Source organism: Lethenteron reissneri, chromosome 57, assembly GCF_015708825.2.
Source record: "Lethenteron reissneri isolate LAM-NWPU_2019-01 chromosome 57, ASM1570882v1, whole genome shotgun sequence".
Lineage (NCBI taxonomy): Eukaryota > Metazoa > Chordata > Hyperoartia > Petromyzontiformes > Petromyzontidae > Lethenteron > Lethenteron reissneri.
The window spans coordinates 1789157-1813049 of record NC_083835.1 but is presented as its reverse complement, the minus strand read 5'-3'; the positions used below and the strand labels follow the sequence as shown (position 1 = coordinate 1813049).

General features: G+C 56.6%; 2 protein-coding genes across 3 annotated transcripts in view; one reads left to right on the top strand and one right to left on the bottom strand.

The window, feature by feature from the left end:
- Window positions 1-935: 935 nt before the first annotated feature.
- The window catches only part of LOC133357202 (collagen alpha-6(IV) chain-like), a 143440-nt gene continuing 120482 nt past the window's right edge, over window positions 936-23893 (bottom strand). The window contains 13 exon segments of the mRNA XM_061575031.1: window positions 936-1315; window positions 2434-2511; window positions 2513-2721; window positions 5716-5907; window positions 8055-8171; window positions 9708-9854; window positions 17535-17633; window positions 19513-19674; window positions 20810-20920; window positions 21416-21424; window positions 22151-22276; window positions 23142-23213; window positions 23740-23847. Of these exon segments, the coding sequence (XP_061431015.1) occupies window positions 1055-1315; window positions 2434-2511; window positions 2513-2721; window positions 5716-5907; window positions 8055-8171; window positions 9708-9854; window positions 17535-17633; window positions 19513-19674; window positions 20810-20920; window positions 21416-21424; window positions 22151-22276; window positions 23142-23213; window positions 23740-23847 (1691 nt within the window). The 3' untranslated portion in view covers window positions 936-1054.
- On the top strand, window positions 10181-17365 carry LOC133357336 (transcriptional regulatory protein AlgP-like). Of its 2 annotated transcripts, none has more exons than XM_061575236.1 (2): window positions 10181-11048; window positions 16791-17365. In XM_061575236.1, exons 1-2 carry the CDS (start codon window positions 10475-10477, stop codon window positions 16946-16948), a joined length of 732 nt encoding a protein of 243 aa, XP_061431220.1. In that variant the 5' UTR covers window positions 10181-10474; the 3' UTR covers window positions 16949-17365. The 2 variants fall into 2 exon arrangements, with proteins under 2 accessions (XP_061431220.1, XP_061431219.1); XM_061575235.1 differs by lacking the exon at window positions 10181-11048 and adding an exon at window positions 12018-12973.

Sequence of the window (23893 nt, the reverse complement as noted above, 5' to 3'; positions counted from 1 at the left end):
GCGTTGGGGAGACAACTCCTGCTGGTGTCCACGCACGTCGGCTTGCGGGAGCGGACGAACTGACGCCTCCAGGATTTGGGGGCGAGCGGGCGGACAAAGCTGCCCCGTACGGTGGCGGTGGTGGCGGTGGCGGTGCTTCCACCGGTACCCACACGGCCGTGCGTGCGCCGTGAGCTCGCCACTCCCCCAGCGCCGTGCATCGTGAAACGGGCAGCAGCAGCAGCAGCTGGGAACGATCTCTCGGAACGTTGTCGAGGCTCAACCTCCAAACGGAATGGCTCATTTACCATGGCACCTCCTCGGCCTCGTCGATGGCATCAAAACCCCCCACCAAACCCCCCCCCGTCCCGCCCCCCCCCCCCATTTTGTGACAGACAGCGTCTGACAGCCGCCACATTTTGGTCAGCCTGGCACACAGCACACACTTTACTTGCTTTGCAGTCCAAACGAGCTCAACGACAAGACGATGTAACATAATTTAGGAGATTCTGCCGAGACAAGGTTTAAGCCCTGTGGCGTCATTGGGGTGCGTGGGGGGACTGGGAGGGCGTGGAGGGGTGGGGTGGTGGGGTAGGGGGGCTGGGGGCTGATCATCCCCAAGCTGGAGGCCCAGCCCCCTCCCCCCCCTTCTATATTCTTAGTCAAGTCAAAAAAACGTCGGTAAAATATTTAGTACCAGTAGCGGTTTTTCCTTCAAACGTTTCCCCGGGTTTGGCGAAATCCCATAACCATGAACAGCCCCTACCCCATCCACACACGGGCGGCGGGGTGAGACAGCCCGAGGTAGAATGCACGACAGACGAAAGCCGATCCTACCGTGACTCCCGCTGGCTCACGTTTGCTTAACATCGACGGTGCCGTGCCCCCCCCCCCGACCTCTCTAGTTTTTACATTGACCCCTCCCCCAAACCCAGCCACCACTGCAGCGAATCCTCCGGTGGCGGCGGAGGCGACCGAGCCGCGTGCGACGAACGAGAGAGAGGGGGGGGGGGAACCGGCGAGTCTGCCCGTACGCGTGGGTGGGCGGGCGGGCGGGCTAATGGCGTCGTCCCGGCTAGAGGTTCTTCATGCACACCTGGCAGCGGCTGACGCGGGTGCGCGGCTGCCCGGCCTTGAGCGTCTCTGGGCGCGGCGCCTCGGCGAACTGCTCGGCCTCCTCCAGGGCCGTGAGCCAGAAGCTGTACTTGTTGGCGAAGAAGTGGCAGGTGCCGCGGGCGCCGTTGCACTCGATGAAGGGGGTGGCGCGGAAGTCCTCGAGGCACGAGCCCGGAGACGCCAGCGACTGCCCGCCGCCCTCCGCGCCCGCGGCCGTGTGCTGTTGGAGGGGGCGGGGGGGGGGGGGTACACGTGGGCAAAGTGGGATTTGAGCAGAGGCAGGCACGAATGGACACGCGTGGACGATTTTTCAGACGATCGAGAGCAGGCTCGGGCCACTAGAAAACCCGCCGATGGAATAAAATGCAAAATATGCAGCCAACGTCGAGGCCGGTTAAAGATGAGTGGCTCGAAACCGGCAATCCGAGGGCACGTTATTGCATTTGGTGCGTCCGAGGCAGGCGCCGTATTGGTCAAACAGGACGAAAGATTCGCGTTACAATGGAAGGGCAGCAGAAATGTAGTGCATACTCACGCAGAGTGGCGTCTGCTGTGGCGGACAGTGTGCACAATCAATCACAAGCTCTTGTGTTGCGCCCGAAACGTCGTGATTTATTTTATTTTCTACCTACGTGACTTTACTGAAAGAACCAAAGAGTATGGATTCCTGCAGTCACGAAAGCTTCGAATCAAAATCAATTCGCAAACCAAACGTTCTGTAATTCGCCCACCATACTGCAGGTAAATTCCTTCCCGACAGTCTCGTTTCCCAAGTCCCTTTAATCGTTGCTCAATTCGAGAAGCTCCAAGCGATTAAAACCCAGAGAAAGCAACGTGAGCAGAGGAAGGTAGCGGGAGAGGAGGCAGCAGCAATACCGACAATCAAAGCGTTCGGAGGCTGCTACCAGGCAAGCAGCAACGAAGGGAGGAATGGGAGAGTGTGGGGTAAGACTTTTGCCCTGCAGTGGGAAGTTATAGGCCGACACCAACAACAAGAGCATTACAGAATCAGAATATTTATTTATACTGGAGGAATCCGATGAAGCTATAAAGCTCTTTCTCAGAGATGTCCAGTAGGGGTGGGTAACAGCGTTACAACAGCATCAACCGTGCTGTTAAGTTTCTGGCCACTGGGCATTTTGGAACTTTGGGCCTGTCCATAGCAACCGTTACACAAACGAACACACATCAACGACGACGAAAAAGCCACACTCCGACTCGCGCCCGTAAACACGCAACGCCGGGCCAACTTTGACGTCGGGCCAACGTCCACCAACGTTGATGCCCCAAACCTTCCACGTTCACCGGGCCCCCCAATTCCCACCGCCTCTCTCTCACCATGAGGAAGGAGTAGCCGATCCAGAGGCTGCGGTATCCCACGGGGCACGCCGGGATGCTCACGTCCTGGCTGTGCACAGGCGATGGCCTGCGCCGGAGCCTCGCACACCGCGCAGCGGCTGACGTACGGCCGGATGTCGTCGTCGGCCACGGGCATCATGGGGATGGGCGCCGTCGTGGAGAGCCAGTAGGACTTGTCGTTACGCGAGGCATAGTTGCACACCTCGTTGATGTTGCAGTAGACGAAGGGCATGGTGCTGAAGCGCGGCAGGCAGGAGCCGGCCAGCCCTGGTGTGTGGGGGGGGGTTGCGGTAGCAGGGTCAGGCGAAACGTTGGGGCTCGTTGGTAGTGAGGGTTCGACGGCGCGGCGCATGGGACGTAACGTGGCATTGCGTGGTACATCTCGCTTCTCTCTCTAAATGCCAGCAATACAACATGATTCATATTACCGGAAAATAATGTAGATATATTTTACGCAGCTATAAGGTTTTTATGGGGGGGGGGGGGGGTTATCTTAGGGTTTGCATAGTTTAATCAGGGTAGTTTACCTAACTTAATTTTGTTTAATTAAATATCATCATGTGTCAAATATGAATTAATGTCCAAAACAAAAGGGATCAACTTTGTCATTATTTCTGGCTCAACCTGCAGTCCCGCAGACCACCTGAAGGACCGTCACGGACCACTGGTGGTCAAGGGACGACACTTTGAGAGCCACTGTTCTAGTCTATCACGCTGGTACGTCACATGGCACGGTGGACCTCCATTCGGCGGAATGTCGCTCATTCTCCTCCACTGCCCCCCATGGCTCTGGAACTCCCTTGCCCCAGCCACCAGCGCTGCCGGTTCCCTGCCCCCCCCCCTCCCCATCCACAGTTTCTGCCTGCGACTGACCGCCTCTTTCTCCGGAGAATAAATATTCCCAGAATCACCATCGCGCAGCGTGGTTCACTATCCGCCAGGCCCAACAATCGACAATGAGTCATTCGCACGTGCAGCCACGTGAGAATGTGCGCACTCCGTACACCAATACAGAGATCCCCCGTATCACCTCACAGACTGTTGGGGCAAGTGCTGTTAGTCAGCACCTATGAATTTTAGCACAGCGCAAGATGGGGTGGTGTGATAAGCACCGTGCCTGGGCTACCCTTGTTTCGCCAAGTACTGTTTTTTAGACACCCCGCTAGATACTAATTTTTAAGTTGAATGGACGTAGGGGACACCCAGGCCCGGTTAGGGCTATCATTCGCCCCTGATGTTGGCCATAACCGGGAATCAATTGAAGGTCGCAGGGTTCGTAGGCGCAGTGAGCCAAGCACTGCACCACTGTTCCCCAACGCCAGGCGTGTGCATTGTGCATGCAGAGGGGGGTAGCGCGAACCATCGTGGGCAGTGTAGGAGGAACAGGGAATGGCGTGGGCGAGCGGGCTTCCCCATCGAACTGAGCGTGGCCTTTAGTCAGCGGGAAGTGCCTCGTAGAAGCGGGAAGCACAACCACGCAAGGGAAACAGCAGCTGCCAGATCAGTTTCGTCCCAATAGTAGTGTCCAAGCACCACACTGCAGGTCACAACACACTCACTCACTCACCCAATCATTCACTCACTCGCCCACCCACTCACTCGCTCGCTCACCCACCCACCCTCTCACCCACTTACTCACTCACTCGCCCACCCACTCACTCGCCCACTCACTCACTCACTCACTCGCCAACCCACTCACTGACTCACTCACTCACCCACCCGCCCACTCACTCACTCACCCACCCACTCACCCACTCACCCAACTCACTCACCCATCCACTCATCCACTCATCCACCCACTCACCCACCCACCCACCCACACACTCACTCACCCCACTAACCTTCCCACTCACCACACTACAGGTCACAACACACTCACTCACCATGCTACAGGTCATAATGCACTCACTCACCCAGTCACCTACCCACCCACTCACCACGTTGCAGGTCACAAGACTTCTCTCTTTCGGCTTCTTCCATCGCACTGCTCCACAATGAAATCTCCCTCCGTCTCTTTCCCCCAGGGTTCTTATAACCTCGCTCAATTGAATACACGTGTTCACTCTGAGCTTGTGCTAACTGAACGTGTAGGATTTCACAGCCAATATTATTTTTCGTGATTGTGCAGCAATACAGGAACGTGTAACTTGTTTGGCTCTGTCAGGTAGTGGAGGGGCTACATGGCAAAACTTCGGGCCAGATCGTTACGTGGCCTAAACTGACAAAAAAACATCAATAAGGTCCAAGACTGGAGGACGTTTTCATATTTTGGCAACTGTGTGATGATGATGTTGGCTGTAACTACCAGAGAAACGTCCGCACTCAATTGCTAAATGTTGAGAATCGCTCTCCAACAAGAACACTGCCGCTGGTGCTGCTGCTGCTGAAGCAGTGATACATTGGCGTGTTTGTTAATCGCGTGACAACTTTATGAATTGGCCTTGTCGGGCGGAGGAAGGGTGTACGACACACATTTTACTCACACGGCGATCTGACCCAAAAATGTTTGATTCATGAAGTGCTATTTGTTGTTGACCGCTTGGCGTTTTGGGAATTGTTTCAGTGTGCTTAGCAACTGTGATAAAACATATATTTTTATGAATAATAAAATTTCTCGCTGGTTACGAACAACTCCGCTTCACTTCCCGGGTACAAAGGTCAACGCCACACACGCACGGCCCGTGTGGTTAGGTCAACAGTGCGTCAGGACTCCTATGCAAAGGTCAAGGGTCATGGCAGAGTGATTGTGAATGATTCATCCTTGTGTACGGCTTCGCACAGATACTCACAATTCCATGTCCAGGTCCGAGAGCCAAAACATAGCCTCGAGAGAGGCCAAATGATTCTTATTATTTTGTGTGTTAGACTGCGCTTAAGCCAGCAACACCTCACTGAGTAACCAGAATCATTTTCAGGAGTGTCCTGCCAAGTTTTCGCAGTCAGAGCGTTGTTGCTGTGTGGTGTGTATAATCTCTCAGCATTAGGGATGTTTGGCCAATACCAGTTACATTTCATGTTTTTTTTAGCTACAGAAGGAAACTGGAGAACCTGGAGGAAATCCATGCCGAACAAACATACTCCACTCGGAGAGGCTCCCGAGTCTTTATCGTGATGACGTATGGTGTAGCGATGGTGATGATGACGTTGGGTGTAGCGATGGCAATGATGACGTTGGGTGTAGCGATGGCGATGATGACAACGACGACGATGCGGTGGAGTGTCGGAGGGCGGTGAGCGTGCTCAGAACGATGGACCACTCACCCAGGTCCTGGTTGTGGGCCTTCTCGCTGCCCTCCACGTACAGCAGGCTGAAGCCGTCCCACACTCGGCCCATGCCCACGGGGCACATGGGCACGTCGTCCGTCTGGCTGTGCTTCACGAGCAGGAAGCCCACGTTCATGCCGCGGCCCGGCATCCCCGACGGGCCGGGAGTTCCGCTCCGGCCCGCGGAGCCTGTGCGAGCGGGACAGGCGAGTGGGTGAGATGATCAGGTCGCACGATCCACGGTTATCGCGCCGTTCGTTGTGCGAAACATCGTCGCGTTGTGAATCTCGTCGTTATCTTAAATGCCCTTCAACACTTCACCCCCCTGTCAAGGTTACAGACAAGACAATAAAATGTTCAATTCATTTTTATCGTGACGTGTAGTTAAATGACGTAAAAAAATGTCCAGCTATTAACCCTATTCAAGTATTGCTGCGGAGAACGGGTTCCTGAGTAATTGCCGGCGTGGTGGTTACACGACGTCCTATATTTCTGAAAGCACGAGCGTGCTAAGAGTTTTATCGATTGTAAAGTTGCACTGATTGTAAAGTTGCACTGATTGCAAGGCTCGTGGCAGGTTTGCGTTGAGTGAACCGCAGTTGAAGAACGTTTAAGCAAACCGCGTTCCTGCTCAACAGCACTTTAAAGCATCAAAACAAGACGATGAAATTGTAAGACACAATTATTTAAAAAAATACGGGAAACTGATATGCCGATAATCGTTGAATCGTGACATGTCATTTCGTGTCGGGCGCACTCCGGGGTCGATTTGGCCAGAGGCGCCAGTGCACAATAGAGGCAGCGCTTAGCGACCCAGCTTCCCCTCTTGTGGTCAGGCCTGGCCCTCGGGTTGAGCGGCGGTGGCCGGGGCAGATAAGGCCACAGCTCTACCATCACTCCGCATGCCTGTGACGTTCGCTCGCTCGCTCACAAAGAACTTCACGCAGCTCTACGCGATGCAACCCACGTGCGAACACGGGTGGCGCACACCCGCGCGCCCGCAAAACGCAAACCCGTTCTCACGACTCGCACGAAGCATTCGCAATTCGCCTTCCCCGCATCTATTTTTAGAACGAGTCCCCCAATGGGGCAGCTGTCCGCCGCTGACGAAACACTCGCGGTGTCCCCCCCCCCGTCCCTCGCCTTTAAATGTCGGCCAACGAAAGCCGCTCGCACGCAAAGACCCCGGCGCCCATCGATGGCGAAACCAGATAAAGCTTCGCAACCTTTGCAAGTTACATGGAGCATGGCAACTATTATATGTTTTTTTAACCAGGTAAGAGCCACTGAGCTATATAGCGCTACTTCAAAAGAGACCTGGCCACAAATGATGGGAGGGAAAAACCGGAGGACCCGAAGAAAAATCCACGCGACCGCGGGGGAGGGAGAGAGAGACACGCACATTCCAAAATACAATAGGCGTCAGGGTTGGAATCGAACCCACGACCTCTTACCCTTTGGTTCTTTTGGTAAAGTCACGTAGGTAGAAAAATAAACAAAAAATAAAAAATCACGACGTTTCGATCACAACACAAGCGGTCGTCCTCAGGCGGAAAAAATAATAATCCAGCAGTTGTGAATTTGTTGTTGTTGTATTGTTAAAATTTTCTCCCTACGTGACTTTACCGAAAGAACCAAAGAGTATGGATTCCTGCAGTCACGAAAGCTTCAAACCACGACCTCTTGTGTACCAGGCGAGGTAGTTAACATCTCGCCACCGTGGCGACGACCTGAGAGAGAGAGGGAATTGCTCGCACGGGGGTCGCATGCATCCCTGCAACTTCACTCGCGGACTTCCCAAGGCCTCCACGAAATCGCGTCGACTCCAGCACCACCGTCCTCTTGGTCCACGTGAATGATGGAGAAGGGTTGGGAGTAGATTGGAGGGCGTGGGTTTGTGTTGCGAGTTGCTATTAACGTGAGGAATTTGTTTACACAGGGGGTTAAGGCTAAGGACAGCGTTGTGAGCAGGGTTTATGTGAGGTTCTTGGGCAAAGACGAGCTTTGGTTTAGGATGAGGATTTAGACAAAGACTCGGGTTAGATTAACATAAAATATCATCATTGCAGGGCGCCACCGTATCCCTCAGGCTCGGCGTCTCTTTCCCCTCGTGATATTGCACCCACACTGCGTCAGTCAGTGCACTACCGCACCACCGCACCACCGCACTACCGCACCACCGCACCACCACACCACCGCACCACCGCACTACCGCACCACCGCACTACCGCACCACCGCACCACCGCACCACCACACTACCGCACTACCGCACTACCGCACCACCGCACTACCGCACGGTGTTCTCGCACCGTGAGGCCACGGCGCGAGCCCTCACCTTGCGGCCCGATCTTTCCGGGGAATCCTGAGTTGCCGGGGTCGCCGGTCGACCCCGCGGCACCGGGCCGCCCGTCCCGACCGTTCAGGCCGGGCAGCCCACGGTTGCCCCGATCCCCTGTACAATAACACACGCGCACACAAAGACAAAGATCCCCCTCGTAGCCCTCACAGACTTTTGGGGCAAGTGCCGTTAGCGAGAACCGACGGAGGCCAGCAGGCCCAGTTATCTTTGTCTCCCCAGTGGCGATGTTTACGCACTGCACCAGGTACTCATTTGAGGCTAAGGCAATCTAGGGGAGGCCCAAAACAGGTTCAGATAATTGAACCTTATGGCGGGACCCCGGGGTCCCATAAGCCCCGGGCTCTCGCGTAAACATTATTTTATAATGTAAATCTTTGCTCTTTTCACCAATGGGTTTGAAGGATGGTGGCAAGTGTTGTCTTGTTAAACTATGCCTTGAAAACTACTTACCTGCAGTACCTCTTTTTAAATACAATATCGAAAAAATAATTGACACACCTCTGTGAATCATCGTGTTTCTCAGTGTGGATTTGTGAACACACTTTGTAAACAGCACATAAAATAGTACGCGTTTTAAATGCGCTGTTCATATTGTAACAGGCGTTTATACCAATGTTACTCTACAGAGTAGTGGGTTGCTGCTCCTCTTATCCGCATTGATACGAGCGGTATGTGGGGACTATGGCTTATCCGCAAAAAAACCCCTATCTGCACAGATGCATACGGACAAGAGAAGTATTATTAAACAGAATAAATAACGGTGCGACGCATCTCATCTGTTAAATATCTGCAGGTAATAGGATTGTCATCGATTGATCCTGGCTGCAGACATTGGTAGGTCACCAACAACAATGAAGATAAGACAGCAGTTTCACTGTATTATGCATCCCGTGATGACAAATACAGGACTTAAGTCGTGTAGGCAGTTTGATCAGCTTTGGATAAGACTTATGATCCTGCCCATACCCGAGCATGGTGTGCATTCACTTGTTCAGATCTTGTGCACATTCGTCCTCGCCGCTGCGCTTGGACACGACACGACAACAGATCGATCCGCGCCAGGTGGGTCGCGGCGTTTGTGTGCGCGGTGGGATGGAGTCGCCAAAAATAAAAAAACGTAATTACGATTTTGACTTCCGTTTATTCGTCTTATTAGGTCCAATTGTCACCGCTACACGACCGCTCCGCACACACATCAACACGCACACATGCTGGGGTCACGAGGTCAACTCCACACGCACACGCACGCCCAGCCTCCGGGTGCAACAGGGAGGCAGAGGAACAACAGAAGACGCTCTTCTTACCGCAGCGACGTGCTGCCAAATTACGCGAGTGCCGCTCTCGTTAAGGACTAGTTTCAATCCGATGCTTTTATTTCGCCAGGAGATGGGAACAGGCCATGAAGACAAACTGTACACTTTGATGTGTTCAAAGATGGCAACTGAAATTACATTTTACACCGAAAAGTGGCACAATTCCTGTGCCCGTCAATGGAGCCGCACGTCGGCTGCACAAGAACGCCGTCCGCCTCGTGAGCCCCACGGGTTGGCTGCCCCTGCTCCCCCAAGTTCCCTTAGGAGTTCCGCTGCCATCGCCACGGAGGATCCTTTCCCCCACTCCGAGCCTCACCTGACTGGCCCTGCAGGCCCTTGGCTCCAGCGTCGCCCTTGAAGCCCATCTGACCCGGGATCCCGGGAAGGCCGTTGGACCCGGGTGCCGCTTGGACCTTCATTGGCTTCCCGGGCGGGCCTGGAGGTCCCTGGCCACCCGCGACGCCTGCGGAGACGAACGGCGACGTTGACATTCTACTCGGTGGGGTCTCGTCACGACGTGGTCGGGAACAACGATGTGTGACGTGTGCTGACGTCAACATCATCTTCATCATCATCAACAACAATTGTCATCATCGTAGTTGATCATCATCATCATCATCTTCGTCGTCATCAATATTGTCATCGTCAACGTCATCACCGTTTTGGGCGCTGTCCTCAGAGGTGTGCGACGACCACAGGCGAGTGGGAAGGCAGCAGCCAGAACCGGCCCTACCAACAATTAGCTCTGTGGCCCTATATCGGGATATTAACGGTACATGTGTAGAGGAGTAGTGGAGAGTGGTGGCGTCGTGTGCGCTGTCAGGTGCGGTGACCTCACGGGACGTGGGGTCGCACGCGCTGGGCAGTGCACGCGACATCACCCCTCCGAGGGTATATAAGGGAGACCCCGTAACGTAAGCGGGGTCACTGGAGGAACGGGGATAGTGGAAGGGGTAAAGAGGGAACCAGGGATAGTGATAAGTGTTAATAAACCCTGGCGGAAGCCCCTAACTCAACCTCCGTCTCCGAGTACCTCCGTCTACGATACAACAACTGGTGTCAGAAGTTTACACCGTCGCCAACATGTATAAAGCGGGCGCACGGCGTAGGAACCCACCGGCACATGACTTGGAGGGCGCCGAAGGCGGAGAGGAGGCTCCAGCAGTGACCCCGGAGCCCGGGACCCCGGTGACGGTTCCCGTGGAGACGAGCGGGCCGGAGCGGGAGGAGTCGGCTGCGGGGAGTGCCAGCTCACCGCCGCCGCCAGAGACGGAGAGCGTCCCCGCAGCTCTGCTGCAGCAGCTCCTGCAGGCGGTGGGGCAGCTGACAGCCAGGTTGGCCAAGGTGGAGGCGCGGACGCAGCCAACCGCCCCGCACGCGGGACGGGAGCAACTGTCAACTGCCAACGTTGAAAGCGCCGCAGTTTTCCCAGCGACCGCTCCACCGGAAATGGCCGCCATGTTGGCTGCGACGCAATCCGCGGCGGCCATGTTGGCTCGGGAGCCATATGCGGCCGCTGCTACGGCTGCCATGGCGACCGCGACGCCGCGTCTCTCCACCGACGCGGCCGGGATTTCTCGGCACGCCGCTCCTGCGAGACCAGCCGCCGGCGACGACGCGGCTCTACATCAAGCGGCGCCCGCCGGGGGGGCCCAGGGTAAGTACGCGCGTGCCGTCCTCGCCGGGCCGCCGGGGTGGGCAGCGGCGGCTGCTGCTGCCCCGTACATCGCTGTGCCGCCGGAATGGGCCGCGGGTGCTGCCGCGGCTCAACCTGTCGCTGCGCTCACGGGGCCGGACACCGGCGATGCCGCGGCTCTGCACCTCGCCGTGCCTGCGTCCCTTCTCATGGATGACGCCGCAGCTGCGTGTTATTCTGCCGCGTCTTCGGCGTGGCCCATGGAGGCTGCAACGCCGTGGCGCCTCGCCGCGTCGCGAGAGGTTGCCGCGGCTGCGGCCGCTGTCCCGCACCTCGCTGCGCCGGCGGGGAGGGCCGCGGGGGCCACCGCGGCTCCGTGTTTTACCGCCGCGTCTACGGCGTGGCCCGGGGAGGCCGCAACGCCGTGGTGCCTCGCCGCATCGCGAGAGGTTGCCGCGGCTGCGGCCGCTGTCCCGCACCTCGCTGCGCCGGCGGGGTGGGCCGCGGGGGCCGCTGCAGGCCCGAATTACACCGCCGCGTCTTCGGCGTGGCCCGTTGAGGCTGCAACGCCGTGGTCCCTCGCCGCGTCGCGGGACGACGCCGTGGCTTCGTACGCCGCCGCTGACCGGTGGGTCGCGAAAGCGCAGGCGCCTTCACACTTTGCTGCGTCTACGGCGTGGCCCATGGGGGCCGCAACTCAGCCACAATTCGCTGCGCCTACGGCGTGGCCCATGGGGGCCGCAACTCAGCCACAATTCGCTGCGCCTACGGCGTGGCCCAAGGGGGCCGCAACTCAGCCACAATTCGCTGCGCCTACGGAGTGGCCCATGGGGGCCGCAACTCAGCCACAATTCGCTGCGCCTACGGCGTGGCCCATGGGGGCCGCAACTCAGCCACAATTCGCTGCGCCTACGGCGTGGCCCATGGGGGCCGCAACTCAGCCACAATTCGCTGCGCCTACGGCGTGGCCCATGGGGGCCGCAACTCAGCCACAATTCGCTGCGCCTACGGCGTGGCCCATGGGGGCCGCAGCACCACCGCACCTTTCCGCGTCTTCGGCGTGGCCCGCGGGAGCCGCAATGCTGCCACCGCCGCAACACGTCGCGTCCGCTGGGTGGCCCGCAGGTGCCGCTTGGCTTCCACACCTCGCGGCGCCGCGCGGCCAATGGCAGCGCAGGTTACCCGACGTTGCGCCGTTTGTCGCGCAAGGGGGCGACTGGTCGGCCTTCCAGGACCGGTTCGACGCGGCATACATGTTGGTCGGCTGGTCCATGGAGGAGGCCTTGCCGGCGCTTCCGACCTGCTTGGACGAAAGGGCTCTGCAGGCCTTCAAGTCCATCCATCCGGCCAATCGGGCTACACTCCCGGCGGCCTATATCCAAATGGCCAACGTTTTTGAGCCGCCGTCCACCGCGCAGCTAAAGTTTTCATTGCGGCGGCGGGAGGAGGGGGAACTGCCGCTGGCCTTCCGCTGCTCGCTCCTGGCCCTGGCGCAGGCTGCATACCCTGACCTGTACGGCAGGGCACTTGATTCTATGGCCTTGGGGAAGCTGCTTGACCTGGCAAGGGAGCTAGGAATTGCTCTGTCGATCAACAATGATCGGCAGATCACATCCTTGGCGGTCGCAGAAAACATTCAGGCGCACCTCTCCCTCCGCCAACGGCCTCAGATGGCGGCGTGTGCGGGGATCCTGGCGCCGGACGGGGGGGACACCCTCGCGGCCCTGGCGATGCCCGATCGTCGAGGAAGGGGGACGGGTGGTCGCCGTCCGGAGCAGCGGGGGCGGCCGGGACCTTCCCGTCCACAGGAGGCGGACACGGTGGCCTGCTTCCGCTGTGGTCAGCGGGGCCACATTGAGCGGGGCTGCCGGAATGCCCCGGGGGCCTTTGGAAAAGGGACTCCACCTTCTCCCAGACCCTCCTTGGCATCGGGTTCGGGGCCCCAGGCGAGTCGCGACGCATCATCTGCGCGGCCGCTCCCTTCACCTCATGCATCTAGCGGGGCTAGGGCCCATCGTCATGGGGTTGTCCTCGAAGGGTCGGGTGCACCATCGTCATCACCCCCTCAATGGCCCAGACAGACCCGCCACTGGGATGCGCTTGCGCATAGGATGGTGGCGGCAGCTGCCGGCTCCTCAGCGGTGGCAGGATATGTGCAAGGGGTGCACGTTCGCCTCCTGGTGGATACGGGGGCGTCGGCCACCATTATTTCTGAGGCCATTTTTGGGCTGCTACCCCGCAGCGTGGGTCCATTAAGGCCGGTTCGCGGGGCTTGTGTCGCCGCGAACGGCGGCAGTTTGGGCATCCTGGGCCACGTTGTAGCGTCGGTTCGGGTTGACGAGATTGAGTTGGCCAGGCCGATTTTGGTCTCCAGGACCTTGGCAGTGCCATGCCTCTTGGGGACCGACTTTTTGTCTAGGATGCCCATCCGAATTCTCGTTGACCAGGGCTGTGTGGAAATGCCGTCAGGGAGGCGGCTGCAATTCCTACAATCACCTACCGTCCTGTCTCCCTTGGTCGCCGGTGTACGGGCCTTGAATAAAGTGCCGGTGACCGTACCACCGGCGTCACAAATCCTGATACCCCTTAGGTTGCGCAAACCGCTCGAAATGGGCTCCACGGAGACGGGTATCCTCCTGTCCCCGTCAAGCTACTTTTCAAGGACGAAGGGGTTGGTGGGCGCCTTGACAGCCGTGTCGGGGGGCCAGGACCTTTTTTTGCAGGTCCTCAATTCGGGACCCTTGCCGGTCATAGTCCCGGCCGGCGCCGTCCTGGCACACGCAACCCCGGCTCCTCCACCCGAGAGCGCTGCCCCGGATGGAGGGGTCGTGGCGGGCGTGATGCGCACGGGGGACCCCGACGCATCATGGATCGCCACGTTGTGCGACGAGAATGCCTCGTTGTCCTTCGGGGAACGTCGGCAACTCCGCGACCTCATCGAACGGTTCACCGATGTGTTCAGCCAAAGTAAGTTTGATCTGGGTCGCACTACTCTTTTGGACCACCACATAGACACGGGCGACGCGGCCCCCATTCGACTTAATTCCCACCGCTTTAGCCCAGCGGAAAAAGATCATGTCCGCTCGGCTGTCGAGGAAATGTTGGCGGCGGACATCATCTCCCCATCTACTAGCCCTTGGGGTGCCCCCATTGTGCTAGTCAAGAAACGGGACGGGAGTCTCCGGTTCTGCGTCGATTTTCGTAGATTGAACAAGATCTCGGTGGCTGATGCATATCCATTGCCTCGCATGGATGATTCCTTGGACGCCCTCTCGGGCGCGCGGTTCTTTTCGACTTTAGATTTGCTCTCCGGCTTCTGGCAATTGCCACTGGATGAGGCCTCTAGACCCAAAACAGCGTTCCGCACGCCCCAGGGGTTGTTCGAGTTCAATCGGCTTCCTATGGGTCTCCATTCGGCCCCGGCCACCTTCCAGCGTCTCATGGAGATGGTCTTGGCGGGGCTGCAGTGGGAGTCTTGTCTAATCTACTTGGATGACGTTATTGTTTTTGGCCGTACGTTTGGCGAGCACTTGCAACGCCTTGAGGCGGTGTTCGTCAAAGTGCGTGCTGCTGGCTTGAAATTCAAACCCCAGAAATGCCACTTGCTACAACCATCGGTGAGGTATTTGGGACACATTGTTAGCACGTCAGGTGTCGCCACGGACCCGGATAAAACGGCTTGTGTCCGGACGTGGCCGACTCCCACATCTGTCGCGGAGGTGCGTAGCTTCGTTGGATTCGCATCGTACTATCGCCGGTTTGTCCGCGATTTTGCGACAATTGCGAAGCCACTGCACGCCCTTTCCGCCAAAGGACAAAGGTTTCACTGGGGCGCGGAGGAGGAGGCGGCTTTTGCGGCGCTTCGCACGGCCTTGGCGGATGCGCCGCCCTTGGGGTACCCGGATTTTACGAAACCCTTCCTGCTCGATACCGATGCCAGCGACACGGGAATTGGGGCTGTCCTGGCCCAGGTGGTCGACGGGGTTGAGAGGGTGGTAGCCTATGGCAGTCGCGTTCTGTCCTCGACGGAACAGCGATATTGTGTGACCCGGAGGGAGCTTTTGGCCATAGTTTATTTTGTTCAGTTGTATAGACCATATTTGTACGGTAGGCTGTTTACGGTCCGAACCGACCACGCGGCCCTGCAATATTCGCTGAAGATTAGTCAGCCCTCGGGTCAGCTGTCTCGCTGGCTCGAAGTGCTCCAGGATTACCCTTTTGATGTAATCCATAGGAAGGGGACACAGCATGGAAATGCGGACGGTTTATCCCGATTGCCGGCAGGCGGCGGGTGTGCTTGCGCCCTGGGCTCTAGCCGTTGCAAGGCCCCAGGGGACGCCGCGGCCCAGTTGGTCGCGTCGGCCGAGGCGGACACCCCTCCAGGTGCGGCGTCGACCGCAGATTTCGGCCTTGGACTTCCCCGGGAGGTATGGTCCGGCTTGCAGATGGAGGATTCCTCTCTGCTGAAGCTACGGCGCCGTGTCGGACATAACGCCCGGAGCTTAGCTTCGTCGGCTGCCCCGGCGATCGCCGTGCATGACGGACTACTCATGCGTTGGGATGCCCAATTGGAACGCTATTGTGTGGTTGTGCCCACTAGCCTGCGTGGTAAATTAACCCGAGCCATTCACGAGAAGCTTATGCACCTTGGCTACCACAAGACCTTATTGACCCTTAAGCGGGACTATTACTGGCCGGGTGTTGAGGGTGACGTAGCACTGATTTTGAAGGGTTGCCACGACTGCGCGCGGAGGAAGGCCCCAGTTGTCCAGGACCGGGCCCCGCTGCAGTCCATCCGGGTTTCTCGCGTTAATGAGCTCGTGGCGCTCGACATTTTGGGGCCATTCCCTGCATCCCAACGGGGCCACAAATACCTCTTGGTGGGCGTTGAGTACCTCACACGTTGGCCCATGGCATGGCCTTTGGTCGATCAGTTGGCCTCTTCTATCACCGAGGCCTTCGTCCAGGGATACGTGTTTGACAAGGGCGCGCCGGAACAATTGTTGACTGACCAGGGGCGGAATTTCTCGTCTAGGTTGCTCAAGGAGGTGTGTGACCTCCTTGGCACCAAGAAAATCCGCACCTCGCCCTACCACCCCCAGTCAGATGGGATGGTAGAGCGCTTGAACCGCACCCTTACGTCCATGCTGTGCCACCAGGTGAACACGTCCCAGTCAGACTGGGACCTGTTCGTCCCGGGGGTCTTGGCGGCGTATCGGTTGGCCCCTCATGCCTCCACGGGATTTTCGCCTTTTTATTTAATGTACGGTAGGGAACCGGAGCCCCCGGTGCACGTCCAGATGGACGTTGGCTCCTCCAAGAAGGGGTCGTCGGTGCCGACCCCTTTGAAGGTCGCACTTGACCGGCTGCGCGAGGCGCGACAGGCCGCTGCCGAGAATTCCGCAAGCCGGCAGGCGGCTAATGAGCGGCTGCCAAAACACCAGGCAGCTGGCCTCCCGTGGGTAGCGGGTCAAAAAGCGTGGCTGCATTGTCCCCAGGTCCCCGTTGGCACATCGGCCAAATTGCATCGCCCTTGGCAGGGACCCGTGGAGGTTGTGGAGGTCCGCCGGCCGCAATGCGTCCGGATTCGATTCGGTCGCAGGCAGTGGATAGTGCACCCGTCCCGGCTCAAACGTTATGTTCCATCTACCCTGGGGGATCCACCCCCAATTCCGGAGCGGCCGGCTGATGATGTATCCGGCGTGCCTGACCGGCCGGGTCTCGTTGACGGAGGTGACGTCCGACCTGTGTGTGTGCCCCCAGGCCCCTCCCGAGTGAGGCCGACAGAGACCCCCCAGGCACCGGAGGCCACGGCGGTGGGCCTGTTGCCCGCTGACGGCCCACCTGCACGGGTGGCGGACACCGCACGAGGGAGCGGGCCAGCAGCGCATACCCGCTCGAGGGGGGTGCGGCTCCGGTGACGGCCCTGATGGCCGTTCAGCGGGCCTAGCCCCTGGCGCCCGTTCGGCGCTATCCGGCGGATGAGGCCTTCGGGCTCTATTTGTTTTGTTTTTTTGTTGTTACTGTTCTGCTTGAAGGGCCGTGCTGCCCTAAGGTTGATTGCAGCCGGGTCGGCTGTTTTTTTTTACGGGGGGGGGTGATGTAGAGGAGTAGTGGAGAGTGGTGGCGTCGTGTGCGCTGTCAGGTGCGGTGACCTCACGGGACGTGGGGTCGCACGCGCTGGGCAGTGCACGCGACATCACCCCTCCGAGGGTATATAAGGGAGACCCCGTAACGTAAGCGGGGTCACTGGAGGAACGGGGATAGTGGAAGGGGTAAAGAGGGAACCAGGGATAGTGATAAGTGTTAATAAACCCTGGCGGAAGCCCCTAACTCAACCTCCGTCTCCGAGTACCTCCGTCTACGATACAACACATGTATGTTGAACTTCTTTTGCACCGTACCGTGCTAATTGGAGGTGCGGTGTTTATGATAATGCTTTCATACGTCAATGCTTTTGGGCATGATGGGTATAATCACGTGCCTACTTCAGTGCGACGGGGTTACCTGTAGGCCCCGTGCTTCCCTTCGTTCCAGCGGATCCTGGATCGCCCGGGAAACCCCGTGTTCCGATGGGACCCTGAGAGCCAGCGTCTCCCCGCGGTCCTGAGGGCACAACAAGACAAAGATCCCCCGTATAGCCTTGACAGACAGTTGGGGCAAGTGCCGCTAGCAAGAATCTACGAAGATCGGCACGGCCCACGAGGGGATGATGTGGCTACCACCATACCCGGTCACCTTTGCCTCCCCAGTGTTGGAGATTACACACCAAACCAGATAGTCATGTACAGCCGAGGCAACCTAGCGGAGGACCAGGACAGGTTCAGATGTCACCCGCCGCTGATTGTAGCTGTGGCCCGGGATTCAAACTTAGGTCGGCCAAGTTCGTAGCGCAATGCGCGAAGCAATGCACCACAGCTCGTGAGACATTCAAGGTTGTATTCAGGTAAATACATATTCTGGTAACAGGTGAGGACGTCCCTTACATGGAAGGTAATGCTGTGCCCAGGGTAACAGCGAACGTGTTCCCGAACAAACAGGGAAACTGTGCCGGATGAATTCCACGCAAAAGGGCCCCACAGTCTAAAAATAATCTGCGGCGAGCCAACTCACGCTCCGGGGAATTCATTGTTTAACAACGACTCACGTTTGTGCGGTTTTGTTTTAATTTCACGTTTTTTTTGCTCCGAGTTCTATATGCTTCAAATGCCGAACTGTTTAAAAAAAAGAAAATTGGGCATTTCGGTCACCCAGGTCACACAGCCACATGAGACTCCGACCCTTGCCTCTTGACTTCCCAGCTGGTTCAGCAAAATAAACTTTAATCCTCCTGAACTCACCCATGACGGTCGCCGATGCTGGCGTGCTACTGGAAATGTACAGCGTTTTTTGTAGTACCAGCCAAGGGCTGACTGCTGGCTGAATGGTAACAAGTTGCCAGCAACTGCATGGGTGTCAAGGGCTTAACTTCAGCTGGCGATGTCCATGTAGGTAACCCCAGAAAATATTTAATCACCCGCACACCACATCTCCTTATGTCCGTGGCTACGAGTTACTGTACTTGCCATGTACTCCACCATAAAATATTCAGTGAGAAATTAATCCCTGATGGGGGAGGAGAGGGGTCACAGTGCGGACGGACAAAGATCCCCCGTATAGCCTGAACGTAATGTTGGGGCAAGTGCTGTTAGCGAGTAGCCATAGCTGTCAACCCATCCGGTTTACCCCGTATTCTTGAACAGGGAAATTGAGTTTACAGGTCCATACGGTGTACAGCCGTTTCAATACGGGCAAAATGAAATGTCTATTTGTGTTTCTCCCTTGTGATGGGACTTTGTATGATGAAGGTTGAGGTTTATAAGGGGCACGAGGTGACCACTAAGGTCTGAATTGGTCTGTAGTAAGGTAGGGCACTGATAAGGGGTTGACAGGTATGAGTAGCACCTATGAAGGCCGGCACGGCACGAGGGGGTTGGTGGCCAACACCACGCCCGGCCACCTTTGTCTCCCCAGTGCCGATGTGTACTACACACCGCACGGCACCGGGTACTCATTTGAGGCTGAGTCAGCATTAGGGGAGGCCCAGGACCAGTTTCAGATAATCGCCACTGGTGCTGGTGGCCGTGAGCGGGAATTCGAACTTGGGGAACGCCGGGTTCGTAGCGGGCGATGCGCTAACCGCTGCGCCACCGCTCGCCATTTAGTATAGCCGGGATTGAGGGGCCCTTGGTCATGTGACTCTTGGTCATCTGGGGCCCTTGGTCATGTGATCATGTGGTCACATGACCAAGGGCCCCACATGACCAAGGGCGGAGGCCGGCAGCCAGGTAATCATTTGAGGCTGAGGCGACCTATGGGAGTCCCAGGATCGGTTCAGGTAATCGTAGCTGTTGAACTCGTGTCGCCGCGTTCGTATGGCGCAGCATGCGAACTGCTGCACCACACTCCCGCTCCGCACAACAAAAACACACACACACAAACCCACCCTTTAGGCCGGTGCTCCCAGGAGGGCCGGGCACGCCAGGTCGTCCACCGTTGCCCATGGGCCCTGCTGGGCCGTCCGGCCCATTATCTCCGGGTGGCCCCTCCACCCCCTTGGCTCCCGTGAGGCCGGGTGTGCCGGAGGGCCCAAACTTGCCTCTTGGACCTGCACGCCAGCACGTGGTCGCAGCGCTTGTACGCACAAACAAGAGGCAAAGGAGCTGCCCTCCGATCGCTCGCTCGCCCGCCCGCCCGCCCGCCCGCCCCACTGGTGGCGGAAGGGCTTCCAATGAATGGAGTTCTCGAGGACCCCTTCAAGAGGTTATTTTCTCCGACTCTTCCATGCTGGTCAGACGTTTTGTAATATGTATGTTGAACTTCTTTCGGACCGTACGTAGCCAATCATGCTAATTGGAGGTTCGGGGGAAGGACAACAAACTACAACACAAAAAGCCGTTCTAAAGACATTAGTTTTAAATCTCGTTGATTTAATAGTTCATAGCTCCAGTGGCATCCCAATATCGGAAGGAAGAGTGTTCCAGATGGCCGCAGAAGCGCATCCGAAAGCGCCGCACGAAGCGGTGACCGTCTTTGTGCGATGGTTAGCTAAAAGCCGCTGCTGCGAGGAATGGCCGGAGTTCGCGTGGTAGTTCATGCTCCTTGACGAGATGCAATAGGTGAGAGGACTCACGTTTTACCCCCGCCACACGCGGACCTGCCAATCACAGACTAACTGTGCCGCACACATTTATACTGCTTGGTGGACAGATTCGGGGGGGGGGGGCGGGTTTAAGAAACTCGTCGCTTCGTTTCAAGTGGCGTTGAAGAAAAAACCGGTGACCTCTGGAATTGCACGTCCATTGTACTGACCATGACACGATTGTAAGGGAGGTCGCGGGCAAATGGAATCGATTTTGTGGACACAAACGCCCCCTGTAGCGCGATAATTAAAATGCACCAAGACTTAGCAGCATACGACATGGCTCAGTGACAGGGCTTCAGATACACAGGTCCATAAAGATGGGGGATCAGGAAGATGTGGGCTCAGGAAGACGGGGGTTCAGGAAGATGGGGGCTCAGGAAGGCGGGGGATCAGGAAGATGGGGGATCAGGAAGATGGGGGTTCAGGAAGACGGGGGTTCAGGGAGAGAGGGGTTCAGGGAGACGGGGGCTCAGGAAGATGGGGGATCAGGAAGATGGGGATTCAGGGAGACGGGGGTTCAGGAAGACGGGGGTTCAGGAAGACGGGGGTTCAGGAAGATGGGGGTTCAGGAAGACAGGGGTTTAGGATGGCTCTCTACCTGGAAATCCTTGTGCTCCTGGGGGACCCTGGTCCCCTTCTTCGCCTGGCAGGGGAGCAGGGAAACCTTGAGCTCCAATGGGACCACGGGGACCCTCGACACCCGGTTCACCTGCACAGAGGTTCAGGCACCACAGAGTGCGCGACACCACGTGAGATGCGCATGCAGGTTGAACATGGGTAGCATCTAGAAACATCTAGAAACATCCAGCAGCATCCCGCCTTGCGTGATGCTATTCGCGCGACGTAATTACGTCCATACTCTTTGGTTCTTTCGGTAGAGTCAAGTAGGTAAAAAAAATTATAGATCACGACGTTTTGATCGCAACGCAAGCAATCGTCATCCGGCTGAAGCAATCGTCATCCACCGGATGACGTCATCAAAATATCGTGATCTATTTTTTTTCTAAGTGGCTTTACCGAAAGAACCAAAGAGTATGGATTGCTGCAGTCACGAAAGCAAATCAAGATAGTTCCGTTCAACCGATCGAGTTATACCCAATTCGCATCCGCGTTATAAAACACACGTTTTCCCTCGTACATTCATCGCGTGATATCCAAATCGCGTTGTGAAAACACGCGTTTGAGGAGAACAGGCGGTACTCACCAGTGCAGCCTGTAGAGCCACCCGACCCCCGGCACGGCCATGCAGAGTGGCGCCACGGGACGGGACCGGGGGCACAACCAAACACAGGGGCACACGTGGTGAGAGAGCGCTCGTCCACAACGAGACCACCACACTTCACGGGAGGTGTGTGTGATGATGAGGAGGAGGATGATGATGATGAGGATGATGTTGATCATGATGATTATGTTGATGATGATGATTAGGATGATGATGATGATGGATGATGTTGATGATGATGATTAGGAGGAGGATGATGATGATGCTGATCATGAGGATAATGTTGATGGTAAGGAGGATGATGATGAGGATAATGATGTAAGGAGGATGAGGAGATGGAGGAAGATGATGATGATGATGAGGATGATACTGATCATGAGGATAATGTTGATGATAAGGAGGATGATGATGATGATGATAATGATGATGACGATGAGGAGGATGAGGAGGTGGAGGAGGATGATGATGAGGGGATGGGGGAGGATGATAATGAAGAACTGGAAGACAAGGAGGATGAGGATGAGGAGGGTGTCGAGGAGATGATCGTGTTGAGATAAAATTAAGAAAAAGCCTTTAACACTGGAGATGTTTAGATGTCCAAACACCAAATAAGACACCTGTTACATTAAGCACAGAGACTTGATCCTGGCAGAAAAGAGTCCCATGGATAAAGCTGCTTGAGCTCGAGCGTGGAGGCGGCTGGTTTCCAGGCCTCACCTATGTCCCCCTTGAGTCCCTTTTCCCCGGGGATGCCGCTGGGACCGATCCCCAGGCCCGGGGTACCGGGAACGCCCTTGAGACCACGGGGACCGCTGAGGCCCTCAGATCCGGGCAGCGAGGAGCCTGCTCAGCGACGAGGGGTACCGCACCATCATCATCACCATTGTTGTTACCGTCAGTTCACCATCAGTGTCATCACTGTCATGAAGCGATGGGATAGCCGCTCATCACCAGTATCATCATTGTCACTCTCCATCGTTAGCAGCAGCAGCATCATCATCACTGTCCCGCACCTGCGATTAGCACAGTTGGCTACGAACGGTGCGAACGATGTTCAACATCCGTCAATCATCATGAAAATACGAATCATCCCTTCTATCAATCAGCAGCATTGCCACTGCTGTCGATTGCCATCATTATCATCGCTAACATTGCATCATGAATGCAAACTGCCGTGACAAGTAGCGCGGTTGGCTACGTATGGGGTGGAAGAAGTTCAACATACGTACGTACAAAATTCTGTGTTACAGAGATGGGGGCTTGGCAGTCGGCTAACCGCTGTGAGTTGAGATACAATGGTGCCGTGTGATGTACAGGGACTCCGCTACTTACGAACGAGTTAGGTTTCAGAGGTCAGTTCGTAAGTCGATTTGTTCAATTTTACTCCTGTTGATTTCAATAGATGTTGTACGGCATGTACACTAAACACAAGGGAGAACGGCTTTAAACGTTGTATAATCTCATGTAGATGCCATTGGTTCTTCATTTATTCATGTTCTGCAGATGTAGATGCCACCACTGCCATCTATTCTGTGGTGGTTGAACTTACGACTCTCGGTCCGAACAGGCAACTGGACATACGGACAGGTTTGTTCGTATCTCTGAAAGTTCGTAAGTCGAATGTTCGTAGGTAGAGGAGTTCCTGTAGAGGCGACATCGATGGGTCTGAGTGAAAGTCACGTGGGAGGTGGCGTTAGCTCGGACTCACCCGGGGATCCCTGGAGTCCCTTTTGCCCGGGGACTCCGTCCAGTCCGTCCGTCCCTGGAGATCCAGGGGAACCTGACGAGGGAAAAAAAAGTAACACTCGCGTATGACAATAACACAGCGGCAATACTAATAATAATAACGGTATCAAACTTGGAAGGGGCACAGCATTCGCTCGCTCTCGAAAGAGGAGAGAGGGAACGGCTCAAGAGGGACGAGGAGGAACCATGGATGAGCAAGGCAGGCAGCCGTGCAGCGATGAGGTGAGTACGGTGAACAGCTTGCGGTGAGTGAATGTGGTCAATTGTTTTTTTTACGCAGTTATTCAGCACAGGCCCAAAAGGTCCAAAACATCAAATGGCCAGCAACAAACAGCACGCATGAAGGTGGCAATAGGCACGAGTGTCACGCGTCTTCTTGAATTGAGCAAAGTTCTTTTTTTTATGCGAACTTGGGGAAAAGAGACGATGGGAGGGAATCCAAAGTGGAGCGGTGCGAGGGAAGAAGCGGCGAGTGTTACGACCTGCAGTGCGGTGAGCGACGTCAGTGAGTGTGGTGAGTGCGGCCCGTTTGTTTGTCATGAGGTTGTCGCGAAGGAAACCTTTTTGCCCGGTGGGTCCTGTCGGGCCCGGAGTGCCACGGGACCCTGGCTGGCCCTCAGACCCCGCGGCACCCAGCAAACCCGGAATGCCTGGATTGCCAGCGAACCCTGCACACACACACACACCACAGACATACCACACACACACCACACA

Bases quoted from the DNA above. Each gene is read 5' to 3' on its own strand.
- LOC133357336 (XM_061575235.1), top strand. From the start codon at position 12,047: ATGGGGGCCGCAGCACCACCGCACCTTTCCGCGTCTTCGGCGTGGCCC.